Below are 26,813 nucleotides of genomic sequence, written 5' to 3'. Positions count from 1 at the left end.
CCACGGCATACAGGGGTGCTCGCACACAGGGAAATGCCCCTCTACGTAGAGACGCCAAGGCTGTGCGTCTCTGCGTGTTTTCGTTGACGGCCCTGTCGTGCAAGTGACCACGGGCGGGCGCGATGGTGCCGCTTTCGAGGTTTGGCGCGGGAATGGGTGAAGGCCGCAAAGATAGAGAGCCCGACATGCAAAATTATGAAGAGCAAATGTGCCAGCAGGTGATACATTCTGCCGCCTTTTCTTCTGCCCGCGCTCGACACCCCCCCCCCCCGCGTCTCCCTCCTCCCTCCAACGGCGTGTGTGCGCAGCAGCGCGTCTACCTCGCTGCCCTCTCTCCTACTGTGGCATACATCTGAGGCCATCGCTGCAGCGCTGGGCAGTTGGCAGGGGGAGGGGCGTGGTGGTGGTGGTGGTGGGAGGGGCAAATTCGAGCAAGACGGTATCACGACTACGATCGTCCAGCATAAATCAGGCTCAAACAGTTTCCCTCCCACGCGAGGGGAAAGCGGAATGAGGAGCAGAGGCGGGTTGGGGGGGGCTGAGGTGGGCTGCATTCCAGAAAAACAGCGGACAACACAACTATACACGATGCCCCTCTCTCCCTCCTCCCCCCACTTGCAACAACCGCAGGGCTAACTCGAGGACAGGGGAACAGAAAGAGAAACCTCGGCACCCTCTCTACGCGACTCTCCGTGACTACGGAGTGCACGGTGTCTTCCTACCATACTCCACACCTCCTCGTACCTCAGTTCTTGCAGCAAACCGCTCGGGTGGGGTGGGGTGGGGTGGGGAGAGAGGCGACGTTGGCAGAGGGAATGGGATCGATTGGGAGGGATGAAAACAACTGTAAAGGTCCGCAGCCGCGAAAATGTACTTCGTCGTTGCGTGGTCCTGTGCACAGGATGCAAGGGTAACGTGAGTGAGGTCCAACTACAGCCACTGCCATTAATGCTGATGCAACTGCTACACAATAGCACTCAAACTGGCGAGCATGAGAAGCAACATGAACACCATCACTGTGATCAGAAGCGCATTGCGACGGAGACGCCGAGGGGCACCGGTGGTGACGCCACCAGAGAAGCAGCAGGCGTACAGATCACACTTGCCTGGGAGGTGCAGACGCCGCCGCTGTGCCTCTAGCAGGCGTAGTGAGCCATGCAGGGCAGATGGCAGAAGTGACGCCGCCGTGAAGATGAGCGGCGGCACGTCGGAGAGGTCGCGGTCTTTATCGTCGTCCATCAGACTGCCCCTGTCATCGCCTCCGATGAATACGCGACTGTCACTGTCCCCACGACGTCCGTGAGGATCACCAACATCACTGCTACCGCCATCGCGACCACTACTCTTACTTTGTTGTAGTAGCAGAGAAGCCTGATTAGCCATCGAGCTGCGCATCTTGTTCAGCTTCGCCTCTGCGGCCGCCAGAAGGGCTGCCTTGCGCGCCAGCTGCGCCTCCTGCGAATTCAAATTCGCTTCCCTGGCGGCGAGTTGGTCATGCCACGCCTGAGGTGTACGAGCAAACGCTTCTGCGGAGGCACTGACAGCGGCAGATCCGTGTGCGTCATCAGCTCCTGCCGATTTCGGCAGGGAGGGACCCGGTTGCGATGCTGCTGCTGCTGTCGCTGTGGGAGAGTGTGAGCCGGTGACGCTGGCGTAGTACTGCATCTTCCACTCCTCCGCCTCGTCCCGGGCAGCTTGCACGGCCCGCTGCAAGTCCATCGCGGCTTGCTTGTTGTCTTCCGAGAACATCAGCGCATGAAACGCTTCCTCGCGCATCGTCGACTCCTCCTCCAACGTGGCGACTTGCTGCTGGGAGGTGCGAAGTTGCTCTTGCAGGTGCTTATTTACTATTTGCGTTTCATCCGCGGCGCGAATGCGCTCCGCTAGTTCCTGGCTGAGGGCGGACACCTTTGCTGCGTAGCGCTGCTCCAGCGCCTGCCGTTCTGTCTGAGCATGCAAGATACGCTCCATGTATCGGCTGTTCTCCATCTGCACCTGCTTCAGCAGTGTGTGCGCTACTTTGAGTTCCTCCTCCCGCAGTTGCTGTTCCCTCAGGAGTTGCGTCTTCTCCGCCTCGCGCTCCTGCTTGGCCCGGTCTAGCAGAAACTGTGCGTGTTGTTCTTTGCTCTGCAGCTCCGCCTTGATGCTCTCAAGCTGCTTCGCGTGTGTCGCCGCCACAGCCGCCTGCTGACGCACAGCGCTGCTGCCGTTGGTGCTGAGGGTCGCTGAGCCGGCTCCAGGGGCACCAGCAGGAGTAAGTGGCGCGTTTTCGGGCCCCGTTCCACTTGCCTTGTAGTCGCCCGCCTCTAGCCCATGCGTCAGCGATGTGACGCCACTTTCTGGCTGAAATAGCGTTGCGAGTTCATCATATTGGGTCCCGAGTCTGTTCAGTCGCAGCTTCAGCACATCACACTCGTGCTCCGCCTGCGCGCGCTCCGTCTCCTTGGCTGACATGCGCGCCTGCAGCTGCGTCTTCTCCTTCTCCCAATGCTCCTCTCTACGCTTGTACTCCGTCTTCAACTCTAGCTGGATCATCTCGCGCAGCTTCATTCGTGTTGTCTGTAGCTCCTCCTCGTGCGTGGCGGCCATCATTTTCTTCTCCTCCCGTAGCGCGGCGGTTTGCTGCTTCAGCGTCGCCAGCTCGTCCTGCTGCATCGCGGTGCGCTCGTGGAACTCTTCCGTCAGCTGCACCCGTAGCTCGTTCAGCGCGCTCTCCTTCTCCTCTCGGAGAAGGCGGAGCTCTTCGCGGAGCCTTTTATTTTTGCAGGCCGCGTCATTGAGCTGGGTGGTGACCGCGTCCTTCCACTTGTCCATCTTGGCTTCAAGTGTGTGGAGCTTCTCTTCCGGTGTGAGTGTCGCAGCAGCGGTGGCGGCGGCAGCGCTCTGCTGCGACTGCGGGTGCGACGACAGCGTCTCCCTGCCGGCTGAGAGGGGCAATGACGGTTCTGGCAGCGCCACATCTCTGGATGGAGCTGATGGGCCTGATTCCGCCATGGCAGAGTTGACCTCTATGATTGTAGTCGAAGAGGAAGCTGAGTGCGTGGGCATATGGTAGAGAGGGGGAGGGAGGGAGACAGTTGAGAAGTACGGATGGCGCGGCGCGAGGAAGGGGTAGCGCCAAGGTGTAGTTCCTCCTCCCTGCCTGGTGATCCTCTTTGCCTCTCTTGCGCATTGTGGACACAACCGCACGCATAAGCGGCGTAGTAGGGGTGCCTTGTCAACGTCACGAGGTGCCACCGACGCACAGCAGCTTTCCTCTTACCTGCGGCGACATCTTTTCTCGTAGATCCTCTCTTCCGCGTCTTCCACGCTTCATGCGAGGGTTGCGCCCAGCCGTATGTCATCTGCTGAGTGTGCCTTTGCAAAAAATGTGGAGTGAACGTTTGTGTGAAGTACGCGTGCGCCCGTGAAAGAGCGCCGGCTCACCATCTCTCTCGTGCAGAGTCTTTCCCAGCCTTGTGACGTGCACCACCGACTCCCTCCTTCTCTGTGCCCCTCCCCTCTTCCCTCGCTGTGTGTCTGCGCACGTGAGAGAGGGGGGGGGGGTGGAGCAGAGAGAGAGAGAGCAAAGCGCTCAGACATACAGGCACTTGCATACACACCGAGAACGCCACTCCAGTGCAGCAGAGTTGTATACGAGAAGGGAGAGTGAGAGAAGAAGGACAGTAGAGTCTGGCATGAGGATGGCGGTTAAAGGCAGACCAGAGGAGAGGCCAGGGACGTCAGCAACGCACAGTCACAGTCCTCCCCTCTCCCTTCCACACCAAAACCCAACAACCACAGGACGAACTCAACACAAGACGGAAAGGGGGAAGAGGGGGTGGGGTGGGGCTGTTGCAGTCATTTTGGACACAAAGACGCATGCGGGGCTGCATATTTCCCCACCCCTTCCCTTCGGAAAGAACAACATTGTTGGAGCGCACAGGGTACTCGATCAGAGGAGATGCACCTGCGCGTGAGGAAGGAGCACCGCGGGGAAAAGAGCACAGGGGTGACTGAACGACCACCGTTACTCAGCGTGATAGGCGTAGCAAGCACACAAGAGAGAAGTGGAGTGGGAGTTACTTTTCGTCCCTGCGTGTGGTCACTTGAGCGCCGCATCAACGCTGTGTGCCTTCCCTCCCCCCCGTTACATCCCACCCCCTTTCCTTACACGATGGGTGCGCGATGCAAGACCACCCAGGCTGGGCTTCCCACCCAATGGCCCTCTCCTTCTACACCCGCTTCTCCGCTTGGGTGACATTGCGCATGAGTTGATCCAGCTCCTCTTGCAGGAGAATTGTCTCATCGTGCTTGCTCACCTTCACTGTTGGGTCCCTCGGCGGGGCATACACCACGTTGGAGCCATTCTTGCGCTGCGGAACGACAGCCTTGCCACTCTGTGCCAGTCGCCCACGCTCTTGAGCTACGAGGCTTTCGCCGCCCTTGTCGCTGCCGTCGCTATTTCCGCTTAGAGCACTACCAACAAAGCTGGCACCGCCTGCGACGGCGCCCCAGAGGGCATTGAGGCGCCCTGTCACGCGCAGTTCTCGCACTGGGGGCAACTCGCGCACGGGTGGGAAGAGGGTTGTGCTATTGCTGTACTCCACCAGCTCATTCACCTTCGATTCGATTGCCCCAAGGCGGGCCTGCATATGAGCCTCTTTGGCTGCCGATATGCGGGACTGCTGGTAAAGCTCGACGACAAGCAATGTGCACAGCACCGTGTACGCCACCAGTTCAATGAGGAGGTCGGCGCCAGCCGCAACTAGTCGCTCTTCAGGGAAGGGGGCCAAAAATGTCTTACGGAACACATCCCACGCACTGCGAGACGGGTAGCGGATAAAGACGCGGGCTGCCTCGCCGACGGTGCGCGAGGCATCGAGAAATATGGTGCTGTCGTACGTGTCCACCACCCCGCCCTTTGGCTGCGGGCCGTAGACGATGCTCTGCAGCAGCGATCGCGACCGAGGTATGACGGTTGCCGGCGTCGCAGCTGACTTTGCCGTAGCTGCCGCGTGTGTCTCTGCGGCTCCAGTCGCCTGCGCCTTCGCTGAGGAGCTCACTGCGGATGTGGTGCCGCGACTCGATCCCGCAGTGGCGATTGCCTCGCTGCCTCTTGCTGTCGTCGATGCCTTGCCCATCATGTCCATGGTTGCCCCCGCTACGTTCGTTGCGGCATTCGCATTGACAGCCTGCGCTGCTTTGGCGTTGTCCTCCTCTAACCGGCGCCGCGCCTCCTTTTGCTTCTGCTCCTCCGCCCGCGTCCACTCCGATATAACGCCGGAGAGACCGAGTGAGATACGGCCCAGTCCAATGCACACGCCGTACGTCAGGGCCTGCTTCGTGGTCGCGCGTGAGACGATCTTCTTTGCAACAGGACGCGACACCTGCCGGATGGCCAGGAAGACGAACTTGAATGCAGGCAGCGCCACCATCTCGTTGGCTGCGGTGGCGCTCCCAGTCCCACAAATCAAGGGCCCTTTAACTGCAGTCGATTGCTCCAGAGAGGGAAAATTTTCATGACGTGGGAAGGGGGAACGGCGGGCGTCTCGCCGTAATTTTCTTGGAGGGGTTGCTGATTAACGCCTGGCGAGTGAGTAAGTTCAGTAGGGGTGCGCTGCGCCGTGCGTGTGATGAAATTCGAGCTCTAGTAACGAGAGCGAGAGCGGGGGGGGGGGAACGTCGATCACACCAAAAGAGAAGCGAGAACATCTGGGCCGACACACGCACACGTGCGCTGGCCATACACGATGCTGTGCTTGAGTCAGTTCTGTTTAGTTCACGTGAGAAGCCGTGAACACGCACGCTGGTGATGTGGTGCTTCTCTGAGGGGACGAGGATGGGCGGAGGAGAGGGGCCCCTTGTCACGGCTTGGCTGGTACACCACATCCTCCACCCATCCAGTGGAGAGACAACGTGAATGGGTCCTCTACCCAGACCCGTCGTCGCATGCACGAACGTATCGGCGTCTCCAGGGAGAAAGGGGGAGGGGGCGGGTGTTTCGCTTTTAGTTTTCGCCCTTGGGCAGGGGGAGTTGTGCCCGCCCGACAATGTTTTGCGTGATACCAGAAAGAGAGGAAAACAGAAAGGCACGACGTGCACTCTGCATGGCAGGGGCGAGAGGGGGGAGGAAAGGCGCCCACGGAAGAGCCCAGCGAGACGGCACACCGCCTTTCCTTGCCTCCTTTTCCCGCTGCTTGTCCCCCCCCCCCTGCGCCGCCGACCGTCTCGCTGTGCCGTCCATCCCACCACCATCGTTGTCAGCTGTCTTGCTTGTTTTCTAATGCTTTTCAGCTTCTGCTCTTCTCTCGCTCTGCGCCTTTTTCTTTATTTCATTTCACAAGTGTCGTCTCACGTCTCAAACGGATCCAATGCGGGTGGTCAATGCCGACATCACTCAGGTACACACACACACACACACACACGCAGCACGCATCGTACGATATCTCAACATGGGCTATCAGAATGGAGGCATAATAATAAGAGAGAACGTACACTACAACGAGAAGGTCAAACGAGAACTCGGAAAACAAAGCCATGCCGAACGGTGCTCTCCCCACCAACCCCTCCAAATCACCCCACTCCTCTCACCCGCGCTCACGCCACACCTGTACGCATCACACACACACACACCTACACGATATCTTCTCTCGCACCCCACCACTGAAGATGCGGGGGGTGGGTGGGGGGTGGGCGCGAGCGAAAACCAAAAAGAACGGAACAAGTGTACAATAGAGGAGAAGGAGGAGGCGACGAGAAGCACAGGGGAATGGGAGGAGGTAAGATGCTCGTACACACGCCTACACGCGCACGCCTACACGCACACGCCTACACACACACACACGCACGTGGATGTCATTGGGCCGTACATACATGAAGAGCGCGCGGAAAAAAAAACAACGAAACATGAAAGCAAGAACAAAACGTGAGTTCACTACCGCCACTGCGCGCCCCTCTGCCCCCCCCCCCCTTCCCCCCTTCCCCACCGTCTTCACGAGAGAGGCAGTAAGGGGGAAGAGGGGCCCGCAGACACCAAGGAAAGAGATGAATACGAGCTCACCACAGCGTGGCATGCATGCAGACACCTCGACTTTGCCACATGCGTTGAGCGCGATCTGGGACGTGCGCAAGAGGTATGTGTGTGTGCTTTACGTCCGTCTTCTCCACCGCACCACCGCCAGCAACCCCCCTTCTTTCTCCCTCTGCATCGCTGCCGCTGCTTTGCACCACAGCGTCGTCATCACCTACTTTGCAGGCGCGCGCGCGTGTCTGTGCATGCCAGTTTGTTCTTTAGCTACTCGAGTTCCTCCATGGCTGTCCCGTCATCCGGGCCATCTGGGCGAGAGTCCTCGGTCCAGAGCGCGAGGTTGTCGCGCAGCAGCTGCATGATCAGCGCCGACTCCTTGTGCTGCTCTTCATCCAGCACCTCTGGATCGCCCAGGGCCTCCTCAAAGGCCTGACGAGCGAGCTGGCAGCCCTTGTCGGGGCTGCGCAGAATCTCGTAGTAGAAGACGGAGAAGTTAAGGGCGAGGCCGAGGCGGATCGGAGAGGTCGGCTTCAGCGAGGCCGTGTACTCGGACGCCTTCTTGTACGCCTCCAGGGCAAAGTTCTTCTGGGTATCCGAGCCAGACTCCACTTCAGCAAAGTAGCGGTGGTAGTCACCTTTGAGCTTATAGTAGTACACCCTGCTCTCGTCGCTGTCAGCGGCCGGGATGAGGTACTTGTCCAGCAGCTCCAGAATGTCTGAGCAAATCTCTGCGAGCTCCTTCTCTACTTGCTGCTGGAAGCCGCTGAAGAGGCTCGCCGTCTTGCCCTTGTGGGCGTCCTCCTTGTGCGCCATCGAGCTCATGCTGCGCCAGCAAGCGCGGCGGGCGCTGATAATGTACTTGTAGGCGGCTGAGAGTAGGTTACGCTCCTCGCTGGACAGTCTCGGGTTCATCTTGACAACGCGCTTCATGCAGAAAAGAATCTCATCATGGCGCTCACACTGCTCGGCGATCTTAGCCGTGTAGACGAGCTCTTCACGCTTCTCTGGGATCTTAAAGAGTGTAGTCATGGCTGATTGGGTTGGGGGAAGGAGGAACGTCGGCGCTTTCCTAAGACGGGAAACTCGTGCACAGAAGCCGGCAGACGCACTGTATGAACGCTTTGACGGCCCTCGAGTTGATCGCTAGAAGGGCTGCGGGTGTTGATTGGGGGTGGTGGGGGGTGAGTGGGTGGGGGGAAAGATGACTTTGGTGGCGATGGAGGGAGAGAGACGAAGGAAAAAGTGAAGAGGCGGTGTTGCGCATTCTTCGGCAAAGCACGTACGTGCGCATCGATGTATGAAAGAGTGTGAGAAGAGGTGGATGAGCCGAGGCAGAAAGGGGAGGGGAAGAGAAAGGTGAACAGTTGATAGCTGGTTCGCATGAGTCATACGGAGGTCGAGAGGTGCATAGAAGGAGAGAATGAAGTGAGCAAACGTTTCAAGGGACTTCTTGATATTGAGCGCAACTGCGAGTGATGCCCTAGATCGACTGCCGCATGATAGCGTGTGCCTGCTGCGCTAACTACTCCTGAGTGACTCATCTGCAGCCGCGTCACCCACCCATCTACACAGGCGTACAGAGGAGACATGGTGATGTGTGTGTGTGTGTGGACAAGAAACCGCGCCGTTTCCACCCTACGAGCATTTTCTTCCCATTGGGGAGACCTCTTGCAGTGATGCTGCAGTCTGTAGCAGATGAACCGAACGAGCAGAACGGCGGAAACCCTGTTGGAGAAATTGGAGGTGAGCGGGGGCAGAGGAGACCAAAGAAGCACTCATTACCCCCCACAGACGGTGTCCATAGAAGCGCGGCACTCTGAACATCGATCTGCTTCTCATTCATTCCCTCATTGCCGAGTCTCGACAATCACCAGAGGGTGGAAAGAAAAAAGGTGGGGGAATACGTCACGAGCACTGCGGCTACTCTCGTCACATCCTTGGGCCACACACCTCGCCAGCCGGGTATGAGGCGATGCGATTACCGATGAGGAGAACCACCGGTGTGGCAGTGGCTGCTGGCACTGCTGCCGACGGCAAGTGGGACTCGGGTACACCCCTGAGGCCTTTCTGAGGTTGCTGCACGGCCGCCACGTACGGAATAAGGTACTGAAACGGCGACGTCGGGGCTGTGCCATTAGTCGCCGAGGTGGTGCTCGCGGTGCTCTCCTTGCACTGCCGCGGCTGTGCGCGTGGCGACGGTTGTCGACGTTTCCGCCTTGCCTTCTTCGTTTTTCGCTTTGGCAGCGGCAGTGTGGCGGTTGCCGGCGATGAAGACTTGTGCTGCTCACGCGCCACGGTCACAGTTGCCTCTACAGATGAAGCCGCACTCGCCCACCGCGTTGGGTGGGGCTGAACAAACCAGCCTTGGCATTCAAGGCTGCGGGTGCATGCTTCGGAGACTGGGTGGCGAAGCGGTGCCGTGCGCAGCCACTCTCGGGCCTGGAGAAGAGCAAAAAAGCTCTCCTTCATTACGGAGGGGATAAGCCAGTAGACGTCCGCTGACTCAGCAGCAGCATCGTCGGCGGTGTCGGGGTCTGAGCAGACCGAGTTCAGCGTCATGCATCCGGCTGCGCCACTTCCATCCATGGAAACCAGCGAGGAGGGTGCAAGCATGAAGCACAAACCGGCGGCATCGACACGCATGATGAGCTCTCTCGTCTGTTGCGCATTGGAGGAAGTAGGAGGCGGGTGCAGGCCGACGTTCGTGAGAGGTGACTCCTGTGCGACAGGGCTGTGATGCCAGTGCACTACCTGCAGACAGTCTCCATCGCGTAGGGAGTAGACTCCCCACATGGTCATTGGCATCGTTGTGCCGTTACTCAGCTGTTCCGAGAGAAGGTAGGCGACATATTGACCCTCGCCGCCCCCATCCGCCCCCGATCGAGGACTGCAGGGAGTGATGCCGGGGATGCATGGCAGGTGGGTGGCCGCCAGCACCGATGGAAGCCTAGCAGCACCGCTCGCTACACTCAAGCGGGCCCAGTCGGCCGGAGTGGGTGGGGCAGAGTACAGGAGGCCTGACATGTCCGAACAGGACCGGTCGCCAGAAGTTCCTGGCTGCTGCTGCTGCTGCCGTGTCTTGCTCTGCTTTTCCTGGAACATTTCTTCTGCGTCTGCTGCTCCCATGTTTGCGTCTGTGAGTGACTCAGCAGCAGCAGCAGTGCCGTACTTGCAGTTGATGGTCACAGGCGCACAGGAGGTAGCCATGCCGCCGGTCGACAGTGTTGAAGAGAGGCCGGCATCGCAGTACCCTGCAGTGGCGCTTTCACCATCTCCGCCAACAGGTACGAGTGTAGCAGCAACAGCAGCAGCAGCAGCAGCAACTTCGGCTGCCTTTTGAAGCTTGCGCACTGCGATGCTCCGCGCCTTCTTGTTGTGCTTGTGCTTGTAGACCATCTCCGTGGTGGTGGTGCCCGCTACCTCTGCTGCTGCCTGCGGGTATGGCGACTCTCTTTTTCGCTCTTCTCGAAGCGTGTATGCCTGTGATGTGGATATCGAAGAGGAACCTTTCGCTGACTGAAAAGAGCGGTGACGGTGCCGTCAACGCTGCTAGCAACCCACTGCCCCCGTGCTGCAGCGCAGATGATGATACGGTGCATGCGCGTATGTGCGTGTGCGCATGGATGTCCAGGCGGTCGAAGAAGTTCAAAGAGTGGAGAAAAGGGGGCATAGGAGGGGCGCGTGCGCTGCAGCCACACAAGTTTGGCTAGAATTTTGTAAGCGCACACGTATGCACGTCTACGCTTCACCAGCCAAGTCACAACAATGTGCTTCCCTCGAGGACCGAGAGGAAGGTGGTGGCTTGCCTTTGGTAAACGGCAGTGTGAGCGTTGTGCGCCAGTACCCTGCAAACACTGTCGTGCCGATGCGAGCGACGCATACACCCCACTCGCCATCGCGCTTCACAGAGGGGGGAGGGGGGTCTCCTACGCTATTTTTGGCTTCACTCTTCATTTTCCCCGCCATTTCGCTTTGAAAAACCCCACAACGGGAGGAAAGGAGGGGGGGGGGACGTGAGAGAGAGAGAGAGAGACATACAAAAAAGGCGCACCACCACACCACACGTGGATATGCGTGGGTGGGGGCATTCTTCAAAGAACGAGGGAGAGACGAGCGACGCACGACGAGGAGCCCGAGCCGTAACGCCTCAAATACATCTAAAGGCCCCACGGCTAAGGCTGTCAAAGAAAAGAGGGGAAAAGAGAGGAAAAGAGGGAGGGGGGGGGAGAGGGGGGGAGACGTGTACATGAGTGGCCACGTGATGGGGCAGAGCCAATCCCCACACGCAAATGACTCGCACAGACACACGTGACACACAAAAAAACGCAATCAAAATGTGAAAAAAAGGGGGTCGATTATGAGATGGGCAGGCCAAAAGGCCCCACACTACACTACACTACACACACACACCTCGAGAGAGACAGAGAGAGGTAAGAGGGAGGGAGAGGCCAGAGACAAGAGATTCATGCAATGCGCAGCAGTGCGCCGTCACGCATTTGGGTTCGCCTCGGCCTCACTTATACGCGTGATTGCGGCTCATCCTTCTCCCGCTCCGCTTCTGCGTCATGCTCCTCATCGGACCCGCACTTCTCTAATATCGCATTGCCGCCAGGAAGTACAGACACACTCACGCACACGCGAGCAGAGAAACAGGAAAGGGGGTGAGGGATAGAAAGAGCAAAAGAGAAGTGCGCCATGAGCAAAATTAACTGCCCGCTGCCGCACTACCTTCGCCCTGCCCCTCTCTTCCCCAACATACCCAGAAAGAAAAACAACAGGAGTTGTGCTAGTGGAAGAGAGAGGCGGGAGGGGTGGGGGCGTTTCCTGCTCGATTTACTCGCCTGCAGGCAAACCCCTACAATTATTCCAGCCTCCCTCTTCGTAAACAGCGACATGCTCAAGCACACTATCGCACAAGTAAAGAGTACGGGTAACCTTCACTGGTATACGTTATTTATGTGAGCTTATCAGTGCTTAGGCACGCACGTACACACATACATGCACGTGCGTGCCTAAGTTACCCATCAATACGCAAATCTGCGCGCGAGGACGTGCGCTTAATGTGTGTCGGTGCCGCTGTGTGGACGTGCATCTATGGAGCGAGAGGGGGGGGGGGAAAGAAGGATAGGAGAAAACAAGAGAGTAACAGGCAAATGCCACACACGCACACACACACATATACACACGCACACGTTCGCGTAATCAGCGAAGTCCGACGCCAGCAGCTCATCGAAGTGAGTCAAGAGAAATGAGGGGAGGAGGAGGAGAGACAAGAGAGATACCCCGTACATTCAGGCCCACCGTGCACGCACGCTCGCACCCCCTAAGCAACATGTAAGGCAAGTCTGTACGGAGAGCTAGAGAGAGAGAGCGGAGGGGGGTAAGGGGAAAGGGAAGGAGGAGAAAATCAGTATCACGAAGAATACCTCAGTGGAGAGAAATACATAGAGATGAGGGATGTGGTGGAAGGGGAGGACACGTGAGACAACTGACCTTCCCCTCTCCACTACACATTCCCTCCCTGTAGAAGTTACCATCGTCACCCAGAGAAGGATCTAAAATGTGTGTTCTTCGCCAATGACGACCGAGACGGTGGATGACGCCGCTGCTGCGGCCGCTACGGAGGCTGCCATGACGCTGGCTGCACGCTGAACGCCGCAGGACCCGTCACCACCCATCGCCTCCGCCTCCACCCTGTCTCGCCTACCCGACGTATCACCGCTGCCATTCATAACCGCCGCTGCAGCCGAGGCCCCGTGAGCAGAGCCTTCCGGAGACGCTGGCCCTTTGCTAGCCTTCGTGTTGTTCTTGGTGTGACGACGCGCGTCGGCGAGCTTCGCCACCCGCTCTACATGTCGCACCAGCTTGCGCATGCGACGCGCCACGAGGACCGACTGCTGAATTGCATTAAGGTGCTCTAGGTTGCAAGCCTCGTCGTCGATACCAGCCTCGTCCGCCACGTCAGTACTGCCGTTACCGTGCCTGCCTACGCGCACCATTACTCGACTACCGTCGCTTATGTTCGTCATCGCATGAGCGAAGAGCGCCTCAGGGTCGTCCTCACGGTTACTTCTACTGCGGGAAGCGCAGCTATCCCCCGTGCGCTGGAGACGACTGTCATGCGCCTGCAGGCTGCTGCTCCCTGACACCATCAGCGGCGATACGCTGCCGCTCATGGATGTCACCCCCTCCAACAAGCGACGCAGCGAGGCGCCACGGCGACGAAGGTGGTAGATGGTGTCGTTGCACCGCTTCCACGCCGAGATGGGATACTTGGCCACGTCAGCGACTGTGAGCTGCAGTGCCCCACGCAGTGCCTTGTCGAAGTGCACGCATGCTTCGTTCGCCACCACCATATTCGCAGTGAAGCTCGACATGGACAGCTGCTCCGGGTTGCGCACGCGACTCATGGCCACGTACAGCAGGTGCTCGCATGGCCACATGCGGGACAGCTCGAGGTGCACGCGACCCACCAGGGTGAGCCCCTGCACCTTATGCACTGTGAAGGCGTAGGCTAAGGAGAGCGGCAGGGCGACACTCGAGAGGCTGTAGAAGTGTGTGCTCGGGCCACCGCCGACAGAGAACTCCCACGGCGGCACCGCGATCTTCTCACCGCTATAGAACTGCACAACAGGCACCATTGGTATCGGCATGCCGCACTCGGTGAAGCAGAACACGCGGTAGCGGTCGATGCAGCGCTTTACAGCCTCAGTCTTGATGTAATCGGGAAAGGACTCCTCCTTGCATTCCACAAAGTCCACGACGGTGCCGATGCTGCCGTTGACAAGGTTGCTCGAGAGGTTCGAGCGCAGGAGGACACGGCAGCCCTTCTTGAGGGTCAGCGGCTGCACAATTGGGTGCTTCGACATAACCCTCTGCAGGTATTCTTCCGTCTCCGGCGTGTGCAAGCCGTCGCCGTTCGGGACAATCTCCGTCACCGTAGCGCCAAGCTCCAGGTCGTTCAGCAGACTGGCAATCTCGAGAAATCGCTCCCGCATCGCGTCGCGCCACGCGACAGACTCTCCGGGCGGCAGCATCACGCGCATCACGTGACCGTCCTCGTACACACGATAGAGTGAGAGGAGGGAGGCGCGGGGCAGGTCAAGAGTGGCCTGCAGCAGAGAGCGGGTGTGGCGGGCAAACTCAGACTCATTGAAATCTGGCGTCGTGCGTAGCAGCAGCGTCGCTGTCGTTTCGCACTGGAGGGAGGTGATGCCGGTCTCTGGTGTGAGCGTCAGCGGGTCCCCTGGCAGCTCCTGCAGCTGCCGCTCGTTGGCCGCGTGCACTTCCTTGTTCGTCGGCAGCAGATTCACAGCGGAGTCGACCATGGTACCCGGTGGCAATAACTGCACCGTCGTCTTGAGATCGCTTGGCACGATGCCCAGACGCATGAGCTGCAGGTCATTCGCGAACTTGGAGTTGGCGGTCTGCCGTACCTGCGTCTCGAGGCGGACTTTCACGAAGTTCTTCTGGAAAAGTGATGAGCCGATGAGCGAGTTTTCGTTGATGCAGCCGAGCTGGAGGAAGTCACCGCACAGGATGATCTGCACACCACCGAACGGCAAATCAGGCGTGCCGGCCTCTTCGCGTAGCACGCGGTCAAACTCCTCAAAGAGGCTCTGCGGGAACATGGACACCTCATCAATGATGACGACGTCGTAGTCCAGAATGGTACTGCGTCGCATGAACTCGCCGCGAGAGGTGACGCCAAGGGCGTGATGGAAGGTCGAGCCACCAATGTGGCACCCAGCTACACCCGTGGTGGCGGTGGTGGCGACGCGGAGGCGGTGGCCTTGCAGGCGACGTGCCACAGCACGCAGGAGCACTGTCTTGCCTGTGCCAGCGCTGCCCCCGATGTACAAGTGGTGCCCGCGCAGGGCAATGTCGATGACGCGCTTCTGCTCGTCGTTGAGCTCAATCGCCTGATCCGGATCGTGCCCGCCGTTCATGTCGGCCTGCTGCCCTGCCGTCTCAGCCATTGTGTCATTGACGTTGCTGCTTGCCGCGGACACGACGGAGGTGTGGCGACTGCGCATGACGCTGTTCGTCTTCACCTGGATCATCTGCTGAAGGGCTTCTGCCGGGTTGCTGATGCTCTTGTTCGTGATAACCGCACCAATGATGCGGGCAAGGGTTACGGGCCACTTGGTCGGCAGGGCCGCCGTTTCGGCGCGTACTCGCTCGGCAAGCGCGTTCAGCACGTCTGGATTCTGCATTACCACCTGGCGCTGGTCGTTGACACCAAAGCCGAGCTCGCGCAGGCACTGCATTGTCACCGACGTCTCGCTCGTCATGCGACCGGTGAGGGCATTGTACACGAGGGTCGACTCGCGCGGCTCTGCCGTGCTGAAGCCGTCGTCAGCTGAGTGAAGGAGTGAGGAGAAGAAGGACTCCTCATCAAGGCTGCCGCGGAACGAGTCGGCGTCAGGATTTGCTGGCGCCACGGCCACTGGCGCTGGTTTAGCTGCTTCCCAGTCTTTGCGTGGGCGACTAGCTGACCTCTTCGGCTTTGCAAGCGTCTCTAGCGTAGCCGGCGCGGTGTCTCCGGCAGACGCGGCTGCTACGCTACTAGGCGGCTGTTCCTCTTCCGATGTTGCTTCGTCGACAGATGGCGCGGACGCAAGTACAGCCGTGGCGACAGCATTCACCGACCCCTCCACAGCAGCGCCGACGCTTGCAGACGTCGGTGGTTCCACAAGCTTTGCAGCCTGTGCCGTAAGGGGGGTAGCGTCGGGCGTGTCCAGCGCCCTAGTTTCTGAGCGAGGTGCTGGCGCAATGGGCATTGGCTCGGCGGAGCTCACAAAGACCTGCTGCGCCACGGCCGCCGTTGTTGTCTCTACACTGGCGTCTGCCTCTGCGCGGGCGACATCGCTTACCGCCACGGCTGTACTTGCGTCGGCGACTTCGGCTACGATGGTGGACCGGCGTGTCTTGCGACCCGATGGCCGTCGACGCCTCTTACCCCCCGGCGACTTCGGTGGCGTCGAGGAGGGGGAGGAGGAGGACTGCCACCGCATACCAGTAAGCGGGCCATTCGTCGACGCATTGCACAGGGCCACGGCAGGAGAGCCGCGGATCATCGAAGATGCGTGCGTGTAGGCGGCAGCTGAGTGCAGCAGCGTTGCACTGGTGCGGAGGTTGGCACGGACGGCGAGCTGCACAGCCGTCTGCCGCGCGGCAGAGGAGGCCGAGAAGTGGCGAAACATTTATGTGAAGGAGTGCGAGAGCGGCGCGGGCAAGAGTCGCTTCGTGCTGTGCCACAGCACACGCCAGTGAGGGGTAGGGGGAGGGGAGCGGTAAACACAGGAGAGAAAAGGCGGTAAGAGAAGAAGAAGTCGCGAGGCACTTGAGCGCCTATCACGTGGAAGAGAGGGCGTAACGTAGAGAGGCAGACGAAGGGGGGAGGGGGAGGAGGGAGAAGAATGAAATGTCAAACCAATCAAACGAGAGGGGGCAACAACAGCAACAAGCGGCACGCGTATGGGGGACGCAGCGTAAAATGACGGACGGCTGGGCACGCGCGTGCGCTTGTGCGGGTGTCGAGGGAGAAGTGTGGGGGGGGGGGGGGGCGGGAGACGCGATCTATGAAGGAGTGCCGGGGTAAACGAAACAAAGCAGAGGTGCCTGTTCAGAAACAGAGGGAGGGGGGGGGGGCTTGGCGCGCCGGGTCGAGTGAGGGGAGGAGGGGGGGTATGCGTGCGCGTATGCGAGCGAGTGCGACGAGGAGGGGGCAAGAAGTATGCCCCGGGAGATCGAGAATTGCGCGACACACACACACACCGTCGAAGGAAGCAAAAAAAAAAACCAGTGCGTGACAAGCGAGAGAAGATGTAGCGGAGTGGTGCAGTGCGACGGACGGAAACGAAGGGCTGGGCGTGAGGGATCCAAACTACTGCATGGAGGATGAGGGGCCCCGGGAGGAGGTCGCGTCAGGGCTGGCAGACCGCGATGTATTGGCGAGGGGAGGGAGGGAGAGAGAGAAAGAGAGAGAAGGCGATATATACGAAGAAGACAAGTACAGAGGTGCCCGAGAAGAGAGAAAAAGGGCGATGTGCTCTATGGAGATGTGCGTGTAGAAACAAATAGCGCCTGGCGAGAAGGTAAAAAAGGAGAGCCAAAACGTACACTGAGGGGGGAGGGGAGGGGGAGAGAATAAAACTAAACGTGGGCAGGCGCACTAACTCGTTGAGGGGCGGAAACAATGGGTGAGAGAGGAGGAGAGACAACGCCGCCGCCACGAATTCCTTGATGCTCGGCTTCCGCCCTATGCTGCTGCGCGCTACTTGTGCAAGTGCCCCGTACGAGAGAGCTGATGCAGCCGTGTGGCGCAGCCCAGCAGCGGAAAAGGAGGGGTGGAAGCGGTGACAAGGTAGAAGTAAAGAAGCAAAAAAATGGTGATGAAACAGAGGAAAAAGTCTCTAGGGAGGTAAGAGAGGAGAATGTGCGCCGGTGGGTGGGCCTGGCGACGGTTGCCGTATCACCGCTGCTTCCGTTTCCTGTTTCACTCGCCTTCCCTTTCTCTTTTTCGCTCGCACTCCTTTCGATCCAGTCCGCGCACTGTTCGTCCGGTCTTTATCGCTGCTGCTGCTGCTGCTGCGCGCTCTCTCTCTATCCGCCACGGCTGCGGTTTGCGTGAGGATGATGCGCGTACACGTTTGTAGACGACGAGAAGCGAGGCAGAAGTGGAGTGGGGGATGATGAGGATGAGTGAGTGAGTGGTTGGGAGGGAGGGGGACAGCCGTCCATCTAAGTAAAGGCCTCCCAGTACCACACACACACACACACACAGAGCGAAATAACGAAAGGAGGAGAAAACTCTTGCCTTTCCCTCTACTGTCGGTTGCACGTTACGGGTCTCTGTGATGGCACCGCACGACAAGCGAGAGGGTGGCGTGGAAATCACGTGTTGATATGCGTGACCGAGCGAGTGGGGGAAGAGCGGGAGGGCATGGAGAGAAGGCAGAGAGGAGAAAAGAAAGCGGAGAAGTATGGGGAGGGGGATAGAACGAGATAGGGAGGGTATTGACATGGCGCAGAAGGCTCGGGTGTTGTGCTGAGGGAAGGAGAGGGAAGGGGGTACCGAGAAGGGCAAAGAAACTGACCTCTTCCGTGTATCTTTTATGTGGTTCCTCTCCTTGCGCATGCCAAGGCGTGTGCCAGTGGGCAGACGAGGGAGAACGTGTGTGTGTGTGTGTGCATGTGGGGTCTCCCACTCACCCCCCTCTCTCTCTCTCTCTTTCTCCCCACACAAACGCAGGCACGGGCCGACAGAACGTCATTTATGTTTGTCTTTCCATGACTCACTACCGTACACGCGCGCTTTGCCTCTTGTGTGGGGCCCCCCCTTTTTTTGTTTTTCTCTCTCATTAAACAACGCAGTGCGAATCAACGGAGGATGGATGGGCTGCAGCATCGAGCCACCTATCAACGGGCACCCACAACGTCTCGGCCAGCAGCAAGCATCAGAGTCGGATGTACTTCAGGAACCGCAGGGTCGCCCATGGTCCGCTGGGACGGCGTCAGCCCATCAGCCCTCGAGCTTATCAGACTGTCGGGGAGTCGGCTACAGCACCTTGCTTACTGGAGGTGTTATAGTGCTTGCTGCGCGCTGCCGACGCTCTTGCCCGCTGCTTCAGCATCTTCTCCTCCAGGAGCTGAATTTCTGCGCGGATGTTGCCTTTGCTCGCCTCACTCTTCAATTTCTGCTGGCGCTTTTTCACGTGGGTCTCGAGTTGCTTCATCAGTACCACCTTCTTGCGTCGCTCCCGTGAGCGACGCCAGGTTGCCGCCACCATGTACGGTGCGATTCTCGCTTGCGTCACCGGCGGCAGACTGTCATCGAAAAGAAGGCAGTCTGCCGCCGTACGCACCAGGCTGGGGTGAAAGGAGGAGACGGACAGCTGCTCCGGGTTGCGCACGCGACTCATGGCCACGTACAGCAGGTGCTCGCATGGCCACATGCGGGACAGCTCGAGGTGCACGCGACCCACCAGGGTGAGCCCCTGCACCTTATGCACTGTGAAGGCGTAGGCTAAGGAGAGCGGCAGGGCGACAATCCCCAGGCTGTAGAAGTGCGTATTCGACCGCCCGCCAACAAAATGTGTCACCGGCGGGATGACCTCCTGCCGCCCGTTGAAGTCCAAGACGGGGACCAGTGGCACGTCAAAGCCTTGCTCGTACTGCAAGTAGTCGGCGTACCGCAGGATGGACTCCTCCCGCTGAGCATTGCCAACAATGTAGCGCGGCAGCTGGTTGATTTGCAGCTTGCGAAAGCCCACGACGGTGCCCAGGCTTCCGTTCACGAGCCCTGGGGCAAGGTTGGTGCGGAGCATCACACGAGCGCCGATCTTCAGCCCCAGCGGTCGGGAAACAGGAGTGTGTTGGGCGTACTGCAATAGAGTGAACTCATCCTGCTCTGTGTGCATCCCGTCCGCGTGCATGAGGACGTCACGGACCCGTACGCCGCTGTCGATGACTTCGAGGTGGCGGTCTAGCTCACTGAGGTACAGCAAGAACTGCTGCCCCTCTTCCTTGCCCATGGTCAGCGGCAGGCGCACCCGGAGGGCCAAGGCGTCGACGAAGAGGGGGTATAACACGATGCTGCGCTCGTTGAGGCTGGGGCCCAGAAGCCACGAGCCGTCACTGAAGTTTGCCGACGCTGCTGCAGCGCTTGAGAAAGCTGCGGTACCTCTTTCGATACTCGCCGGCCGCGCTGACAGGCATCGCGACACCTGTGACGACGCGCGTTGGCCGTGGGTGTAGAACGCGGTGAGGTACCGCTGTATCTCCAGTGTGAACGTCTTCATGTTCAGCTTCTGTGGAGCACAGATGCGGAGCACGTAGGTCGGAGACCAGCTGCCCACGAGGGAAGGGGGCAGGAGCTGAGGCGTGTACGTGATGAGCTCCCCCTCCAGTCTGTCCAGCTGCTCAGTGTTTGTCGCATCGACCTCGCGATTTGTCGGCAGGAGGTTCACAGCACCGTCCACAACCGCAGCCACGCTGTCGCGGTGCCCAGCTTGTGGAAATGGAGTCACTGGCGTGGTCGCCGATGCTGACTGAGTCCGAAGGCTCGCATCAGCGCCATCGGAAGTCGCCCATGCCTCTCTGTGTGGGTCTGCGGTGGACTCGGTGGCTGTGGTTGACAGGACCTGCTGCAGCTGAGCCTGCTGGCGCGCACGCAGCACAGCTGCTGCCTGATGCTCTGCCACCACCTGGTCTCGTGACATGAACCGCACCGATTTTCGCAGGTCCAGTGGCACCATTCCACGCCGCAGCTGTTGCAGCTGAGCGGCAAAGCGCAGGTCTCGGTTCTGCCGTACCAGCGTGTGCAACTTCAACTGGATAAAGTTGCGACGGAAGACAGGAGACGTGATAAGAGGCTGCGCGTGGATGGCGCCGAGCTGCAGAAAGTCGCCGCTCAATATCATCTGCACACCGCCGAAGGGGAGGTTGAGGTTGTTGGCGCGGCGCAAGTGCACCTCCAGTGACTCGAAAAGTTCCCGTGACAGCATCGACACTTCATCAATGATAATGACGTCGTAGCTGCTCAAGTCTTTGCGCCGCGTGAACTCGCCAAGGGGGCTGATGCCGAGACAGTGATGCAACGTGCACCCGCCGATCTGAGAACTGGCAATGCCAGTTGTCCCCGTCACAGCCACAGCTAAGCCTTCACAGACAAGTTGCTGCTTGATGACACGGAGCAGCACTGACTTGCCCGTGCCAGCGCCGCCACCGATGTAGGTGTGATGCCCCTGCATGACTAGCTGCACAACGGCTTGCTGCTCCATGTTAAGGTCCTGAAGGGTCAGGAGCTTCTCATCGATACTCTCCGCCACACTAGGCTGTGCGGTGGTCGCCTCTGCCGCCGATGGCGCTTGCACCGACCCTGCGGCGTCTCCGCATACGACAAGGCCAGGCTTTTGCCACTGCAGATGAGATCGGTTGTACTGCAGCTTCAGAAGGCCAGCCACTCGTTCCACCGGGTCCTCCACCGTCGCATCGCTCAGAAGACGCTCTATCTGGCGATAAAGGGGACCGCGCGACCAGAGCTGCGGCCAGGAGACATGGTGGGCACGCAGCGCACCAGCTAGATTTCGTAGTGCCTCGCCGTCGGTCACGCAGAGCTCTCGCGTGGTTTGGTCGACGCCGATACCCATCAGTGCCAGCGAGCGAATGCTCGTCGAACTAGCCTTGGCGACGCGGCGCGTAAAAATGTTGTAGACGAGTGCGTCCGACCCCACCGTCTGCGCAGTCTCGCCATCCCCTCTCGGTGCTCTGAATGAGACAGTGGAGGCTTTGTGATGGGGTGACGGCAGCGCACCGCCAACGGCGCCATCTGGACCTTCGTCTGGTGGCGGGGAAGGTGCTGAGTGGGCGGCAGGAGTCGGCACCACGCCCTCGCGGCTGGGAGGCACCTCTGACAGGCGCGCTGCATCTGTGAAACGGTCTCCCTTTGTTTCAGCGTGATTAGAAGGCACGACAACGGCGGCCTTGCCACGCTTCGCCTTCTTACTATGCGGCCGGTACCACTGCTGCTTGCGGATGGCTCGAGAGACGTCGGCGAAAAGCTCCGCATTCAGCGCCTCCTGCAAGCTTGTGTCTTCCCCAGGGTCAATGCACCGCTCCGATGCCATAAGCGCTGCCGTTGCCGTCTCTGTGTCGCTGACGCTGTCATCGTACCTTTGCTGGCGAAGCCATTCTGCATACTCGGCCGCAGCTGGCGGCGCGAGCGCCTCAACAAGCTGGTCCTTTATGTGTGTGTTCGACTCGAGCAGTGTCACGTCCATGAGCGGCGCATCCGGGGCCTGGGCCAGCCACTCCACTGGATCCAATATGAGTCGATGAGAGCGTTGACCGAGTGTCTGCACCGCATCGCCGGCACAGGCGGCAGGTGCGACGGGCAAGGTGTTGCCGCCGATCAAATCGTCCACGTCTTCCTCGTCTTGTCCAGCAACCCTGTACGGTGGGCCATCCGGGACGTCTTGCGAATCGCCTTCTTCGCCTGCTGGTGATGCCGCTGCCGCCGAGCCGTCGCTGTCGCACGGGTGCTCCTCCTCCTTAGGGATCGCACACCCCTCTCCATCTTTGCCACCTCCATCAAAGACAGCGATGCTGTCGATGTCGAACTCCTCAAGAAGTGCGTCGTCAATGCATGCCACCGCAGGCGATGCTGCGGCACTCGCGTGCGGATCAACCGACCTTGCAACCCCCGCAGTTATCACTGATGGGGGAGAGCGCGGTGCTGCGGGTGTGCCGCCCCACGTTGCGCCACGTGGAGAAGTATCGATTGTGATTGTTGGCGCCGTCGCGGCTGTCTCCGCTGTTGTCATCGCAGTGGCGGCGAGCCGGCGCGCATGTGGGTTGGCGCGCTGAAAGTCGGGCCGGAAGAGGAGCGGCACGTACGCCTCTTCCGGGGCCCCTACCGCACTGCGTAGACAACAGCGCCCGCTAGGCCCAGCCAGCGCCGTCGCCGACCATCCCGCAGGCAGAGTGTTCGACAAATCATAGCTAGTGGGAGGCATCAACGACGTTGCAGCTGGCGCTACTGCTGCTCCCTCAGCGCTGATCGTTATTGGCAAGTTACCGTCATTTGCAATGGCGCACCTGTCACCAGCTGAGACGCCTGTCACCCCTTGTAGTCGGCGGAGCAGCTCGCCGAGGAGAGATGGGGGCTCCTCCTTCGAATCCCCAGACTCGCGCGACAGCGCTTTGGTCGACGGTGCGGGCGGGCATTCTGAACGTGGGGACAGGGTGCCGCCACTCGGGAGCTCTCTGGAGTGCGAATGGCACAACCGCCGTGCAGCTGCGTGCCATGCTACATGCACTGCTGCGGCCCTGGACTGCGTGAGCTGCCGTTGTCTTCTGCAGTTAAGTGGCTCTACCGCCGGTGACGCTACAGCGACGTACGCTCCCCTAGCCCAGTACAAGCTTCCCCACCCTCTCCAGCTTCCATCACCGGCGTCTCCACCTTCGCTGCCTCTCCACCCCACCTGGCCCCATTTCTTCACCTTCACCAGTTTTGTGCGTTTCACTGCAGCACGCACCGACGCAGCTGACGACGCTGAGGAGGGTGAGGGAGGGGGAGAGGGGGGAGGAGAGTCAAGAGGCGCATACAGCGGCGCAGCGTCACTAGAGCGGCCAGCTGCTATGGCAGCGCCGCACTCATACCCCGGTGCCGTAGCGGCACAACGAGTATAAAGACAAGCCGGTGCAGCAGCGAGATGGCGATGGCACGCGAGGAGAACTTGCAGGTATCCCATACTGTGACGCTTTCTAGGAAAGAAGTCGCGTGCGTGTCGTGGTGTTCTGCAGTTGTAGTCGCTTCTTCTATGATATGGCGTATCGCGCGCGCTCTTTCTATTCCTCCGGAATCACCAACCAGGTGGGGAGCACGAGTCCACAGGCTGCAACCATGCACGCGGACGCGGTGGCCAGTGGGGGGGGGGGCGGGGGCAGCGGCAGCGGCGGATCGTCAATTTGAGCGGGGGCCGATGCAGCAGCGCGATGGCGACGACCCGCACGTGAAATCGCGTCAAGTACACGTGTGCGCTTTCTGCACCGCTGCCCTCTTTCACCCACACCCGCACTCTGTTGCCGCCTTCTTCGGCCTTTCGTGCTTCTCGTGTTGACTGCGACACGCTGGCTTCTGCGCGGCTGTCGCGTGATGGTCTTTGCTCCTCTGCGTTCTGCTGCCTCATACAGCGTCTGCTCGTCTACTCTATCCTCCCGTGCGTCTCCCTCCCCTCTTCACTCTCTCGCGGTGTTGAGCAGCAGCGTTGCGGTGTGGATTGCGCGAACGCACCAGTGCACACACACACACACACGCACAAAGAAAGCGACGACAGCTGTGCTCACGTAGAATGAGTGGCCACAACAACAGTGAAAGGGGATGCACACACACTGACCCACTAACCAACAGAGAGGAAGAGGCCTTGGGGAGAGCGGGAGAGCGCCTTTCGCTAGGCTGTGCTTTGTACGATGTGTATGTATATGTGTGCGTGCGTCCTGCGCTCTTATGAATTTATGTGCTCAGTCTGCATACGCTGTGATGATGATGTACCGTCGTGTGGGACTGTTAGTCGCAGACAACCCCCGAACCTTAGCGGGGAATATATATGTATATATATGTGCGTGCGTGTCTGTATGTATAAGGGGGGAAGGGGGGGGGCAGCCGAGCAGGACAGCGTGTGGCTTCGAGTGCCTCTCACCGAGAAAGAATAACGTCCAACCCGTGCCGCGCGCTCACACCAGTCCTCCTCCTGCTCGTGTGCCCTTCAAGTGGTGAACCGTAATTCCAGAAAGAAAAGTAGGCGTGTGCGAGTCCCCTTCCCCACTTCTCTCCTCCTTCAACTATCGTCACCGCGGCGACTGATCGCGATCGAGTGATCTGATCCTCCTCAGAAGACTCGCACGCCCACGCACGAAAAGGGGAGGATGGAGGCAAACCGCTCCTGTGGCGGGCTGGATGCCGAGTGCTGAGCCGCCACAACCCGTGTGAGCCTTCGATGAGGTGTCTTTTCAGCGCTCTGACACCTATTTTCCTCTGGTGTGCCCCTTCTCTCCGGTGCACGCTCCTGCTCTTTCCCTTCGGAGAGGACCTCCGCGTCCTCCCCGCAGTAGTGAGCACCGGCGACGGTGCTCGTCGCTCCCCCGCTCCACCCCAAAACTGGTTGACGAGGTATGCGTGCAGCACCAATAGAGCGGTGCAATGCCGGCCCAGGTCACCGACGGAGGGGAGGATCCACAAGCGGGACCGGTTGGCGTTGAGCGGTAAGTAGAGCGGCCGCTACGCCGTGCTTCAGCATGATCACTGTGCGAGTACGTATAGGGGTGTGTGTGTGTGTCTACGCGGAGACTGGTCAAAAGAGCGCTGTGATCGACACAAGAGAGAAAGAGGCGCGGTGCGGGAAAAGAGAAGGGCTGGGCAGGAGTGCGGCGCAACAGCAGCACAAGAGTTGATGACACACAGGAAGTGAATGCGAGGTAGTTCCTCTAGCAGAATACTACACACGGGCCAATCAATTTACACTCGCACGCACGAGAAGAACGAGAGCGAGAGCGAGAGAGAGCACCGACGAGAGTGAAAAAGAGGTCAGGAGGCGAACAAGACCGAAAAACTAAATACGCAGCAGAGCGTAGGCTTAAGAAGAGGCGCAGGTGTAGAAGGACAGAAATGGCTGTGCTCTGCCGTCTGTAATGGCACGCGCCTGAAGACGGTGGTGGTGGGCGAATGCGTCGATGTGTAGCGAGAGTTGACGAGGTCGAGAAGGATTGAAGGCAAAGCGAAATGAAACGGATGAATGAAAGCGCTCGGGCACGGGCGTGTGTTCACGTTTTATCCTACGAGTCACCCCCCGTCCGCTCTCTGCTTCGAAGGAGCATGGAGGACTCTCAGGCCGACCGACCAACAGGGCCGCAAAGCACTGCGCTCTGGTCCATCAAACGTGTGTGTCGGTGTCGCACGGGTGCCGTCTCTCTATGGGCCCGTGGTGGTGCCTGAAGTGGAGTGCGTGACACTCGTGCGAGACCCGTGCACATCAACAGAGTGCGGATTCGACAGCTCCCACAGGCAGCGGAGCTCTCTTCCTCTACTTTCCCCCTTTTGGAGTGAGGTTGATGAGCGCTGCCTGCTGTGGAGGGGAGAGGGGGAGTCGACTGCCTGTAGTGCTCAGGTGGAGGGTGGGGTTGACACTAGAAAGATGATGCATGGATGTAATGTGGGCGCGTGTGTGTGTCAGGCTAAGCGAGACGACCAGCTACCATTTTAATGATGTGATGTAAGGTGCGCTGAATGCACAGGACTGGATTGGTGAATGGCAAAGCGCGAGGGAGGAGGGGGAGGGGGAGGGGAAAAGGACGCACTCTGTTGATGTGCGGGTGTACGTGCGGCATCGCTCTCGCCCGTGTCCCCGTCCGCACCACCACGCGAAAGGACAAGAGAGGGAAGCGGGACTCGAACGAGGCAGCGCAGAAAGACGCCCTTCCTTTCTTTGTTTCTCGCGCTCTCTTCGCTCGACCCTTTCAGATCCACTGGCCACGTCCAGGGCAGGAGGCGCTGCACGACACCATTAGAGCCCCGTACACACCAAGAAGGCCATCGGTACGGGCCCCAGCATCAGGGCACCAACGTCGTGCCACAAGAGTATGGCGCTCATGACATGGAGAAGCAAGACGTCATGCATAGACACTCTGTACGCTCACAGCGGTGCCCGGACGCTGCTGAGGAGCGGCTTCATGGCGGGGGTGAATGGTGTGAGATCCGCTTACCGCGACTTGACCGTCTCTGCAGATGTCGATGCCGTCGTGGGCGCTGAGGGCGACGACGCGCCGCTGCTGCTCTGCCGTCCCCGTTAAAGCGAATGCAAGGAGAGCAGCGTCCAGGGCACCCCACCATGGATCGCTGTCCGCGACGCATGCGCCGTTCTGTTGCTCGGAGACGTAGCAGCGCGTACTCACCAACGATATGTGCCCATAGAGGAACGCCAGCGCCATCACACAGCACATGCTGAGCTGCAGATCACAACAGCCTCAGAGGTCGACGAGACACAGTAGCAGTCGCCCATCATGGAGAGCCGCTGTCCCCACAAATGCGAAATGGCGAATTCGACGACGTAGCACCGTAGCGTCCCACAGTGCGCGAGCCAGGCGCCGATGGAGAGGCGTTCTGCCTACGCAGCGGAGAGAAAGTTGCCATAGCCCCCTCCCGTCTCATCTTGCTCTTCTTCTACTGGGGGGGGGGTACCAGATATGATATGGTCAGTGCGAGTTCTGTCGTTCGGAATGGCTGTGCACTGGGGTGTTGGCA

The 26,813-nt window shown here is 59.6% G+C and overlaps 6 protein-coding genes across 6 annotated transcripts; all 6 read right to left on the bottom strand.

Moving 5' to 3' along the window:
* Positions 1 to 963: 963 nt before the first annotated feature.
* Positions 964 to 2,814, bottom strand: LPMP_110370 (hypothetical protein; the record flags this gene model as incomplete). Its single annotated transcript, XM_010698584.1, has 1 exon — positions 964 to 2,814. One exon carries the CDS (start codon positions 2,812 to 2,814, stop codon positions 964 to 966), a length of 1,851 nt encoding a protein of 616 aa, XP_010696886.1.
* Positions 2,815 to 4,214: 1,400 nt separating this feature from the next.
* Positions 4,215 to 5,417, bottom strand: LPMP_110360 (hypothetical protein; the record flags this gene model as incomplete). Its single annotated transcript, XM_010698583.1, has 1 exon — positions 4,215 to 5,417. One exon carries the CDS (start codon positions 5,415 to 5,417, stop codon positions 4,215 to 4,217), a length of 1,203 nt encoding a protein of 400 aa, XP_010696885.1.
* Positions 5,418 to 7,276: 1,859 nt separating this feature from the next.
* LPMP_110350 (14-3-3 protein, putative) lies at positions 7,277 to 8,038 on the bottom strand (the record flags this gene model as incomplete). Its single annotated transcript, XM_010698582.1, has 1 exon — positions 7,277 to 8,038. The coding sequence occupies one exon, from the start codon at positions 8,036 to 8,038 to the stop codon at positions 7,277 to 7,279; it is 762 nt and encodes a 253-aa protein (XP_010696884.1).
* A 900-nt stretch (positions 8,039 to 8,938) lies between these two features.
* Positions 8,939 to 10,405, bottom strand: LPMP_110340 (hypothetical protein; the record flags this gene model as incomplete). Its single annotated transcript, XM_010698581.1, has 1 exon — positions 8,939 to 10,405. One exon carries the CDS (start codon positions 10,403 to 10,405, stop codon positions 8,939 to 8,941), a length of 1,467 nt encoding a protein of 488 aa, XP_010696883.1.
* Positions 10,406 to 12,564: 2,159 nt separating this feature from the next.
* LPMP_110330 (DNA repair and recombination helicase protein PIF2, putative) lies at positions 12,565 to 16,215 on the bottom strand (the record flags this gene model as incomplete). Its single annotated transcript, XM_010698580.1, has 1 exon — positions 12,565 to 16,215. One exon carries the CDS (start codon positions 16,213 to 16,215, stop codon positions 12,565 to 12,567), a length of 3,651 nt encoding a protein of 1,216 aa, XP_010696882.1.
* Positions 16,216 to 18,552: 2,337 nt separating this feature from the next.
* LPMP_110320 (DNA repair and recombination helicase protein PIF2, putative) lies at positions 18,553 to 21,795 on the bottom strand (the record flags this gene model as incomplete). Its single annotated transcript, XM_010698579.1, has 1 exon — positions 18,553 to 21,795. The coding sequence occupies one exon, from the start codon at positions 21,793 to 21,795 to the stop codon at positions 18,553 to 18,555; it is 3,243 nt and encodes a 1,080-aa protein (XP_010696881.1).
* Positions 21,796 to 26,813: the final 5,018 nt, after the last annotated feature.

Source organism: Leishmania panamensis (genome assembly GCF_000755165.1).
Source record: "Leishmania panamensis strain MHOM/PA/94/PSC-1 chromosome 11 sequence".
Lineage (NCBI taxonomy): Eukaryota > Euglenozoa > Kinetoplastea > Trypanosomatida > Trypanosomatidae > Leishmania > Leishmania panamensis.
Note: the sequence above shows the minus strand (reverse complement) of the source record. Positions and strands in the feature narration are given on the sequence as shown.